This window comes from Pteronotus mesoamericanus, unplaced genomic scaffold (genome assembly GCF_021234165.1).
Source record: "Pteronotus mesoamericanus isolate MK-2021 breed Mesoamerican mustached bat unplaced genomic scaffold, CSHL_Meso_final contig_50, whole genome shotgun sequence".
NCBI classification, from domain to species: Eukaryota; Metazoa; Chordata; class Mammalia; order Chiroptera; family Mormoopidae; genus Pteronotus; species Pteronotus mesoamericanus.
The window spans coordinates 27,996,394-28,008,476 of NW_026555186.1; the positions used below are offsets into that span (position 1 = coordinate 27,996,394).

A 12,083-nucleotide genomic window follows, 5' to 3' on the forward strand; every position below is an offset into this window, starting at 1 on the left:
TGTTTATAAAGTCCCTCAGTTTTCTCCTCAAAGCACCAAAATTCCAATGAGACATTAAAAACCACTGATGTAGTAAATGGTTGTGTTCAGAAAAGCTGAATGACTCTGACAAAACAATATATTCAATAATGACTGATAAAAATTGCTTTGAGGCTGAGATTTATATAAAAGCAATCAAAGAAAAAGGGGGAGAAAGCATCTAAGAGTGAGATACTATTGTCCTAGTTAATGAATTTTTTCCTCCATTTTGTCTGTTATTGAGAACACTACTTAGTATCCAAAAATATTAACTATTAATATGTGTTAAGAAAGGGCTAGCAAATCAATAGGAAAAAATGAACAAAAATCAACTAAGTTAACACAAAGAAAAGTATAAATGGCTCTTAAAACATGTGAAAATATTCCCAATCTGCTTTATAATTTAAGAAATACAGATTGAAAGTTCTCTGAGATACAGTATTTTTCACTGATGAGGTTGGCAAAGATTCTAACACAACCTATGGGAAAGACTGTGGGAGTGAAAAAGCTATGAACTCCGGGAGGGAGCATACTAGCTTCTTATTGGTACTGTAACAAATTTAGTGGTATAAAACAATACAGATTTATTCTCTTACAGTTCTAAAAGTCAGAAGTCCTAACATTAAGGTATTGGCAGGGCCGCATCCCTTCTAGAGGCTCCAGGAGAGAGTCCATTTCTTTATCAAAAGCTTCTAGAGGCTGCCTGTATTCTGTGGCTCATGGATCCATCTTCTGTCTTCAAATGCAGGATCTTCTCTTTCTCTGACTTTGAACCTCCTCCCTCTAATAAGGAACTTTGGGATTCCATTGACCCACCTGGATAATTGAGGATAATCTCCCTGACTTGATTTAAACACATCTGTAAAGTCCCTTTCTTGATGTACTCAGTTTAGAGGTTTAGGATTTGGACATCTGTGGGGACCATTGTTATGCCTACTCCAGGTGACAAGATGTTTGGCAATAGTCAAAATTACAAATATGTATATACTTTGATCCCACAGTTCTTTTTCTAGGAATTCATTCTGTAGTTGTAATTACATGGCATTTCACATGTATACAAAGTTATTCGTTGCATTTTTTACTATAGCAAAAGATTGAAAATATAATAACTTAAATATCCACAAATAGAGGGCTAGTTAAATGACCTTACATCTTTAAACTAGAATATTATGCTGCCATATAAAAATGAGAAAATTATTTACTCATAGGGAACTCTGACCAGGATGAATTGAGAAAAACAAAGTGCTAAACAATGTGTCTGATATTCTACTGTTTATATAAAAATGAGGGGAAAGTTTTTGCTTGTTTGTTTATATGTACATAAAATATTTCTGGAGGAATTCATAAGAATAGAAAGCTGGCAACATTGGTTCTGCACCTGGGGGGAGAACTGGGTACCTGAATAGTTAGGAAGGGAGGTCTGAAGGGTCATTTGCACATGATTTATTACTTATTACTCTGATGGCTCTGTAGTATCCTTCTCTTTTAGGTTAATCAAACTTCCAACTTCTTTTAACACTCTTGTGCAGATGAATTGAAAATTTCTACATTTAATCAGTCTTCCATTTTCAGTTATTTGTTAGATAACTATACCTAGGTGCCATTGAACAACCCCTTAAATCTACTTGAGGATATTTTTCTTTCAGGAAATACCTGCGCAATAATTGGAATGATGTTCTCATCTGTACTTTCTTAAGATAATCCTCTATAGCAGAGTCTACATACATATATACCTAAATGTGTTTTAAGTTTCTGAGGCCATTATTATCTGTTGTTGGCTTTAATCATCTTTTTTAAAAAACATTACAGAGAGAGCAAAAAATATAAAAACACACCTTTGCTAATCAGCTTAACTATCTAAATGATCTTCAATTATTAAGTAGGTCTTAAATTTTTTTTACTTAATTATATCTTAATTCATCTGAAAACTTTATTCTGTACTACAGAAAATATAACTTAATGCTAAGCCATTTATACATACTATATTATTCCTAAATTATTCTGAATTATATTTTTACTTTGAGCACCAAAATCATTCTTGTCTTTCTAGGACATTCAGTGAGATAAGTAAAGCAGAAGAACAGTACAGCTTGTGCCAGGAACTTTGCGGTGAACTTGCTCAAGATCTGCAGAAAAAAGGACTTAAGGTATTTTATTTTAATGTGGTGTTTCTTAGTTTTAACATTTTCTAATAATGCATTTTAATGCAAGAATTAAATTTTGCATTTGAATACAAAGTGGGGAATGTCAGATAAGAGTATTCTCACCACCAACAAAGAAATTTAATTCTGACCCTTATTTCAGGCCTATGATGAGGTCATTCTGTGAAGAAGCATGTTATAGGGTAGAGGGGTTCCAGTATAACTCCAGAGGAGTTTATACTGCCTTGGGTATACATTGGAATGAGTTCAAAATCTGAGTTACATTTGTATTAGAGAATAAAGCAAAGGGAGAAGGATTTTCCTAGAACTGTATTTACATATAAACACCTTCCAATCATCCGTTAATGATTTCTCATGTAGGCAGTGACTTTCTACAATAAGCATTTTGTTTCAAGGCTCTAAGGCAGGTTTTTTTTAACACATTGAGAACAAAATCTAGAAGGCTTTGAACTTTGTATTTGATACTTTTCACTCACAACAATCCATATTTAGTGTTTTTCCAACACTCTCAAACCAGAGTTATTTAGAGTAATTACAAAGCGTAATGGTAATTTCCAGAGAGAAAGAGGATTAGGGGGAAGTAGAAGAGGGTAAAGGGGGAGTAAGTGGTGATGGAAGGAAACTTGACTTTGATGGCAAACACACAATACAATATACAGGTGATGTACTACACAATTGTACACCTGACGCCATATTATTTTATTAACCAATGTCACGTGAATAAATTCAATAAAATTTTTTAAAGTATTAAAACATTATTGCAATGAATAGAATAATTGAGTATTTTTCTTTTTTTTAATGTTACATTTTGGGGTTTTTTTTAAAGATTTTATTTATTTATTTTTAGAGAGGGGAAGGGAGGGAGAAAGAGAGGGAGAGAAACATCACCTGGGGGAAGGGAGGGAGAGGGAGTGTGTGGTTGAATCTCGCACATTCCCTGCTGGGGACCTGGCCTGCAACCCAGGCATGTGCTCTGACTGGGAATCAAACCAGCGACCCTTTGGTTCACAGGCTGGCACTCAATCCACTGAGCCACACCAGCTAGGGCTGATGAGCATTTTTCTTATAATCCTTTTCTATCATACCATGATTGTAGAAAGAGTTGTTTTTTTAAATGTTTAAATAAACTTTTAATTTTAGAATCATTTTAGATTTACAGAAAAATTGCCAAGATACTATAGAGAGTTCTGTCGTATCCCATTTTCCTCATTATTAACATCTTACACTGCCAGAATATATTAGTGCAAACGAAGAAACTGACATTAGCACATTGTTTTAGCTATTCACCAAACTCCAGACTTTATTTGGAGTTTATCTGTTTTTGCTTAATGTTCTCTTTCTGTTCCAAGATTCAGTTGAAGGAACCACATTGTGTTTAGCCGTCATGGCTTCTCCAGTATCCTCTAGTCTGTGACAGTTTCTTAGTATTTCCCTGTTCTCATGACCTTGATAGTCTTGAGGAATACTGGCCAGATATCTCCCAGTTGGGGTTTGCCTGCAGTTTTCTTTAGATTCGACCACAGTTAGGAGTTTTAGAAAGAATACCACAGAGGCGAAGGGTCTTCATCACGTCCTTTGAGGTACAGTAGTCTCCTCTTATCGAGATTTTATCTTCCATAGTTGCAGTTACCCACAGTCTGAAGATATTAAATGGAAAATTCTGGAAATTAAACAAATCATAAGTTTTAACTTGTATGTCATTCTTGGTAGCATAATGAAATCTTAGGCTGTCCTGCTCCAGTCTGCCCAGATGTGAATCATCCCTTTTTCCAATGTATCTGTGTTCGATATACTACCTGCCTGTTAGGCATTTAGTAGTGGTTGTGATTATCAGATCAGTTATCAGAGAGAGACCACACTTTTATAACTTTTATTACAGTAATATTTGTTATAATTGTCCTATTTTATTATTAGTTATGTTGTTAATCTCTTACTGTGCTTAATTTATAAATTAAACTTTATCATAAGTATATAAGTATAGGAAAAAACACAGTATATATAGGTAGGGTTTGGTACTATCCACAGTTTCAGGCATCCACTGGGGGTGTTGGAACAAATCCCCACAGATAAGGGGTAGCTACTGTATATGAAATCCACATGATATCATGGGTGATGTTAACTGTACACACTTGGTTAAGGTAGTGTTTGCTGAGCTTCTCCATTGTGAAGTTACTATCTTTCCCTTTTCATACTCTATTCTTTGAAAGTGAGTCAATAAATCTAATCCACTCTCACTACCTCCAGGAGGTAGTAAAATATATGTAACATGAAACTTACTGTTTTAACCATTTTTAAGTGTTTATTTGAGTGGCATTAAGTACATTCATACTGTGTAACCATCAATATTGTCAACCTCCAGAACTTTTTCATAATCTCAAATTGAAATTTTGTATCCATTAAACAGTAACTATACAGAGAGTTCTTACATGTAAATTGTTTAGCAAGTATCTGTCACATAGTTGGCACACAGTAAGTATAAGCTATCCACAAGAGCTTTTCAATGAGGCTCTTTTAGAAAGATTTTTTTCCTTCCTTTTTTTTAGGCACTGAATTGACCTCTAACACAGGTTGTTAAAAAAGAAAAATGATTAGTTAACTTTGCCCTTTATATAAAGGTCTCTAATAAAATTTCATTTGGAGAGAGGAGTAATAATTATTGGCTAAAATGGGATTTTTGACTACTTTCAGATTCCAGTTCTTCTTTATGACAATTTTATTACTATGTTTTAGAAATAATTGATTATACTTCCATATTATATGTGTTTAAGTGAGCTTTATGAGTTTTTAAACCTGCAAAATAACTTTTTTCTATAAGTTAGAAAGCCATATTTAATAATATATTCTATTAATTATAGGGTAGAACTGTAACCATTAAGCTGAAGAATGTGAATTTTGAAATAAAAACTCGTGCATCTACAGTATTATCTGCTGTGTCTACTGCAGAAGAAATATTTGCTATTGCTAAAGAATTGCTAAGAACGGAAATTGATGCTGATTTTCCACATCCCTTGAGATTAAGACTTATGGGTATGACTTTTCTGGCTTTTCCTTAAATCTTCTGGACTTTCACAAAGAATCAACTTTGGAAATATTCTCACCTCCATTTTATTTCTTAAAACTTTAGGAATTTGTACTTACACTGCTGCCATCTTCCTTAATTCTTAGAACCTGATGCATGTGAAGCTATGATTATTAGTTTAATTCCAGTAAGAAACAATTGAAGTTGTTCTTTTCCTTACTACCAATACTTACTGAAATCCTTGGGGCTAGGTTTGTTTCAAAATTTTAAACTTTTCAGAGTTTAGAAAGCATACTGAGTGTATTTTGTAATACTCCTTTGGGATATATGAGGAAGCACTTCATGATCAAACACATGAATATTTCTGCAGCAAAACAAAAAAATATTCACACTGAGTTGTAAAGACTCTAAAGAGCTTCCCATCAGTTCAGCTGTCAATTACCATATGTTGCTTACAATTTTCAGGGCTTTTTGGATTTCAGAATTGCAGATGAGGGACTATGGTGCTAATAAAACCACATCTTTAGCTACCATGTGTTAAAAAAAAATGTTTCTGAAGTGAACTGTGTAAAGACAATATTTAGGGATAAGCATCTCAAATGCCAACTTAGTATACTACTAAGAGTGGATCATTAGCTATATTTTCATATATGAAAGACAGCACACACTGAGATCAATTGAGTAAAACATGTTAACTAAAAGGAACTAAAGGACAGATGTTAATAGCAGCTTTATTTATTATTACTAAAACTTGGAAGCAACCAACATGTCCTTTGGTAGAAGGTTAATCAATGGAAACTGTGGTACATCCAGACAATAGAATATATTTAGCCATAAAAGAAATGTGCTATCAAGCCATGAAAAGACATGGAGAAAACTTAAGTATATATTACTAACTGAAAAAAGGCAATCTAAAAAGCCTACATACTGTATTATTCCAACCATATAACATTCTGGGAAAGATTATGACCACACTAAAAATATCAGTAGTCATCAAGGGTTTTCAAGGAGGGAGGAATGAAGAAGCAGAGCACAGATGATTTTTAGGACAATGACACTATACTGTATGATGCCATAATGGTAGACACATGTCATTATACATTTGTCAAAACATATAGAATGTGTAACAACCAAAGTGAATCTAACACCCAGAGCGGATCCTAATATAAACTTTGGACTTTGAGTGATAGTGTTGTGTCAGCATAGGTTCATTGGTTGTAACATATGTACCACTCTGGTGGGGAACATTGGTAGTGGAGGACACTATATGTGTTGTGGTAGGGGATATATGGGAACTCTGTTTTAATTGTTCAATTTTTCTGTCAACCTAAAATTGCTCTAAAAAATATAACCTACTGAAAAAAAGGAGCTAAAGTACCCATGTAGTTGACTCCAATTAGTTACTTAGTATTTATTAAAAGGTACATGTGTCAAAATATTGAAAGACCCATATAATCATGCTAACTCCAGTAGGTACTTACTAATTAGTGATACCCAGTTTTATTTTAAAAAGTAGAAATTTCAACTCAAACACCAGCTTTGGAAAAAACATCCTTTAATTCAGAAAATATACAGAGTTGCTAATTGTTTTTCTCTAAACAGCCTTTTTTATGTATGTCACAATAGTATTTGCAAAATGTTTAAATGAATTATGAGTGAATTGGCCTTGTTGAATTTGAAATTGATTAACTGTGATTGATTTCATTTAGGTGTGCGGTTATCTAGTTTTCTCAATGAAGAAGCTAAGAAACACCAACAAAGGAGTATTGTTGGTTTTTTGCAGGCTGGAGACCAAACCCTGTCAGGCACTGGGTGTGTAGAGAAAACTAACAAAGATCAGTTTTTAAAACCTGTAGAGATGTCTCAGAAGAAGAGTTTCTTTGATAAAAAACGATCAGAAAGGAAATGGAGCCACCAAAACACATTTACGTGTCAAACTGTGAATAGACAAGATATACAAACATCACAATCATTCCAAGTTTTAAAGAAGATGGGTGAGAATTTAGAGACATCGGAGAATTCAGATAGCAATCAGATATTTACCTGTCCTGTTTGCTTTAGGGAGCAAGGAAACATCAGTCTGGAAGCCTTTAATAAACACGTAGATTCATGTCTTAATGGACCTTCAATGAGTGAAATGTTCTCATATTCACATGCTTCCTCAACAAAAGTTAAGAAGGAAAATGTACGTCATTCTTCTTCACTGTGTGAGAAGCAGGATTATGAAACCCATCAAAAGAATACAGAAATCAATTCAAAAGGTTGTGCCAAGTTGATAGAGACTATAGGTAATCCATCTGAAACAGAAAGTATAGATGGTTTAAATAATAAGCACAGCAAAGAGGAATGTTCTAGTCTTCCAAGTACATCATTTAATATTGAACACTGTCATCAGAATTCTTCTCATACTGTTGCATTGGAAAATGAAGACGCTGGGTCACTGAGAAGGCAAGAACCCCCGCAACCTTATTTATATGAAGTGATAACAAACCAGGCTCTAATTTGTCCTGTGTGTAACATAGAGCAAAAAATTTCAGATCTCACCCAGTTTAACGAACATGTGGATATTTGCTTAAATAAAGGCGTAATCCAGGAACTGAAAAAGGATAAAGTTGACCCAGTAAACCAACCCAAAGAAAGCACCAAAAGTACTGGTGAGTTTGCAGTCGTTTTAAAGAACTTGATTTTCTAGGAATGCTTTATTAAAATTGAGATCATTATTAGATCTGAAACACTATTAAAGGGACTGTTTATGAATGCTGCCATTGAGGTAAATGTTAGTTACCTTACTATAAATTAGAATTAAGTGAAGCCAACAGACATTAAATTTGGGGAAAACTTTGGTTTGGGCTTGATTTAGCCCAGAATGAACTCAAAGGTGGAGGGAGCAGAGTGGTGTAATCAAAAAAATTTGTCAAGAGACATTTGTCAAGACACAGTGGTAAATTAATGATAATTACATAGACAGAAAGCCTCTTAACTTGTTTTTTGGTAATTCTGATTCTGGCCAAATTTCAAAAATAAAATTAAGTGTAATACTAATAAAATAGCTATAAATAAATTATGCTGTAAAGTTAGTTCCTGATATATATAAGTATGAGCTATGTAGTACTAGGGAACTTTTTATTATTATCTTTATATAACAGTCAGCTTTAACTTTTTAATTTTTTAAAATATTTTCTATTGTTGTTCAATTACAATTGTCTCCATTTTTCCCCCATTTGCTCTCCCCTGCCCTGCCCACACCCCCTCTCCAACCTTTAATCCTCCCCCCAACCCCCATTGTCCTTGTCCGTGGGTCAGTTATACATGTTCCTTGACCTTTCCCCTTTTCTCCCCCTTATCCCCATCCCCTCTCCCCTCTGGTCACCGTCAGTTTGTTCTTTACTTCCATGTCTCTGGTTCTATTTCGCTCACTTGTTTGTTTTGTTGGATAACTTTTTAAATTTTTATACAACCCTTTAATTATTTCTTATTATTCATTATGAAATTTTTTCATTTTTCTTCCCTCTAAAGGTAACTCAGGCAGAGTACAGAAGACTGTAACAAAAACAAAAAGGTATAGTTAATTTGAGCTTTAGTAAAGCTTCCTAAAATACTCATATTTTGAGGCTGAATTTTTAGATGTTAAAATTTCATTTTATATCAAGTAAAATTTTAAAAAATCAATTATTTGAAAAATTATTTTTAAAAATCTCTGCATTTTAATTGTTTTTTTTTTTCTTTTTTTAAATTTCAGATCAGGATTGATGACGAAGTATTCAACATCAAAGAAAATAAAACCAAACAATTCCAGATACACACTCGATACATTTTTTAAATGAACATTGAACATTTGAGCATTGATTTTTAATTGAAACTTGTTTTTATAATCACTGAAGCTATTCTTCCTCATTTTAAGTTTACAGATTCATTTAGTGAAATGCCAATGAAGTAATCCCTCCCTAATGATATTTCCCTTACATGAATTTGGAATATATATTAATTTATTTCTGTATATCTTTTTGATATCGTAAGAATTGCGCTTCTTGTTAGACATACTTTTAAAATGTGAAATTAGGAAATGGATCAAAAAGTAATTTCTTTGTTTATTAAGTTTTATAGTGAATGTAAAACCATGTATTTATAAGGGCTCTGATGTTCGCAGAAACCTTTTTTAGCATATAAACTTTTCAGTACTTAACCATTTTGTTGGCACTGGTCTGCCATATTTGATCTTAGTATCTTCTACAACTTCGTGTATTTGTATTTTAGTTCCTAGTACCTTCAGATTCCTCATGAGCTTTCGTAATTAATATTTACCATACATTCTATGAAAAATGTTAGCAGAACTAGCATGGGTGGTTCTGTTCCTTTCAGGATAATAATATCACAGTATTATTTTCTGTGTTAAAAGAGTTTTCCTTAAATATGATTATTCATTTGATTTTTTAATTTAAATTTTCTTTTTATGAATAAGCACTTGGTCCACTTTTTAAAAAATTTAGTCTAAGATATAAAGTAATTATTTTCTTATTTAGGACTTTTAAATAGCAGTATTTAATTTCTTGGCAATTATGTTTGTACTCTTCGCAAATCTATAAAGAATAAATTGTAAATTCTATTTTTATAAAACCTTCAGAGGAAAATGCACAATTCAAAAGATTAATGTGTACTACAGTAGCTCATTTATCTTAGTTATATTTCTGTCATGTTTTTATTCATATTTATGAAAGAAGACAGCTTCACAGTAAGTAGTTAGCTTAAACGGTTGCTCCAGATAATTTTGTGCTATCAGTAATAGTTTTTATTAGAAACAATTATTTAGTTGAAACATGAAGATGGTAGCCATTTTGTGACTGCTCTAAAGAACCAAATCTTTTATTCTCTTAGATTTTTGTTTTATTTTTTCTACTTTTCTTTTTAATTGACATACAACCTCAGTTGCAGGTTATAACAATGATATAATATTTGTATACCTACTTTTCATCTAAATTTACTTCATTTAAATTTACACAGAAACCATATTTTAGGAATAGCTTAAATTAGGATCTTGCACAGTCTTTGGCCAAAGTGGTAACTTGACTTTAAATTACTAGATTGTTTAAAATAACGCTTACTGTTTATTAACATGCCAATCTCATACCTATTGTTATTATATACAAACGTGAAAATAGAGTTGTGCTATGGTTCTTGACTTTGTGATTTACTAAGTAACAGTAAAATCTGTAAGAAATAAAATTCTGTGAAACATTGATTTAATGTATTGAAAAGTAGATAACATCATGTACATTTTCTGTCTTGCATCGTTAATTTTTGTTTTCAACATTAAATACTAAATTATTTTCAGTTAGATGACTTATTTAATTGAATGTTATTTAGACATTTATTTTTTTGATTTAATCTTTATTGTATTTTTCCATTATCATTTAGTCCTCTTATATCCCTCTTTTTTAGATATATTTAATAATAATTCAAAATAAAATTTAAAATATTTGGTTGATCCCTTAGCCAATAGAAATGGTTTCCATCCTTTCCACTCTTTTTCCTTCTTCAGTGCTGTTACTCTTATTTTCTTTGCCCCCAATTCTCTTCATGTCCTTGTCTATCTGTTTTATCTAATATCTAACTCACTTTTTTCTCTTTATTATGATTTACCTTTGGGGTATTTTTAGAAAATGCAGCAAAGCTACAAAGAAAAAACACCTATAATCTTACTACTTATAGGATCAGAATATAAGGAAGCTCCTGGGAGAATATATTTGTAACACAATAACTGGGGAAAAAAACAGATTATATAATTCTGAATATATAAATGACTTTAATGAATCAGTAAGAAAAAGATAGCCAATAGAAATTTGGATAAAAGACTTTAAATGGTACCTGACATAAAAAGAAATCTAAATAGCCAAGAAACATGCAAACATTCTCAGCCATTTTAGTAATAGGGAAATGGAAGTTAAAATACAAAGAGGTATCATTACATCCCTACCAGATTTGCAAAAATTAAAAGGTTCAGTGATAATTAAATTCTGGTGATGGTGTGAAACAATGTGAACTCTTACTTTGAAAACAATCACTTTGGAAAACACTTTGCCCTTTTTTATTAAGTTCGAAGATGTACACACTCAGTAACCCAGCAACCACACTCCTAAATATACACCTTTGCTGGTTATTTTCTCTTTGCCCTCCAGGTCATTCTTTTCCCTTCAGGACCCTCTTTATGCTCAGCAAGGTGTTGCGGCAATGGGGCAGCCACTGCAGAAGATTTGGGGGAAGGAATAATATGGAGTTGGCTATTTATTCCTTCATATACCTTTTGGTTAAGTCCCTTGACCAAAGGTCACAACTTCTTGTAGGTGGCCACAGTCATACTGCATTCTCTGCTGTCTCTCCAGGTTCTGATAACCCTTTCCTTCCCTCACCTCTTCAGCTAGGCGTGGCAACAGAGCCTTGCTCTTACTAGCCCCGGGGTGCTACACTGTCCCTTATGATTTCTCCATACCCTGCCTGCACCTTTGTAGAAGATCCCTTTCTTAAAATCATCTCAGATTACAATTTTTTTTTTCTCTGCCAGAACCCTAACCAATGCATTGTCTTGGAGAAACTATTGAACACATTTCCTAGGCAGCATGTATAAGAATGCTCACAGCAGCACTGTAAGAGCCAAAAATTGGAAATAAATAAAGTATTCAGCAATGGTGGAATGGTTAAATTCTATCACTGTATATTCAAAAAACAATTCTACCCAGTGGTGAAAATGAAGGATATAGCTGATCAGAATGTGGATGAATATCACAAAGATAATGAGCGAAAGAAGCAAGTCATAAAAGGATGCAATCAGCATGATTCCATATATATAAAGTTCGAACAGTTAAAGCTAGACTATATTGTTTTTAAAGAGG

The 12,083-nt window shown here is 32.9% G+C and overlaps 1 protein-coding gene across 3 annotated transcripts in view; it reads left to right on the forward strand.

The window, feature by feature from the left end:
- POLK (DNA polymerase kappa) overlaps positions 1 to 9,735 on the forward strand; it is a 71,786-nt gene extending 62,051 nt beyond the window's left edge. For all 3 annotated transcript variants that reach the window (XM_054578497.1, XM_054578498.1, XM_054578499.1), the window contains 5 exons: positions 2,069 to 2,165; positions 5,036 to 5,207; positions 6,909 to 7,853; positions 8,716 to 8,758; positions 8,939 to 9,735. In XM_054578497.1, the coding sequence (XP_054434472.1) occupies positions 2,069 to 2,165; positions 5,036 to 5,207; positions 6,909 to 7,853; positions 8,716 to 8,758; positions 8,939 to 9,023 (1,342 nt within the window). In that variant the 3' untranslated portion in view covers positions 9,024 to 9,735. The remainder of the gene's footprint in view (positions 1 to 2,068; positions 2,166 to 5,035; positions 5,208 to 6,908; positions 7,854 to 8,715; positions 8,759 to 8,938) is intronic.
- Positions 9,736 to 12,083: the final 2,348 nt, after the last annotated feature.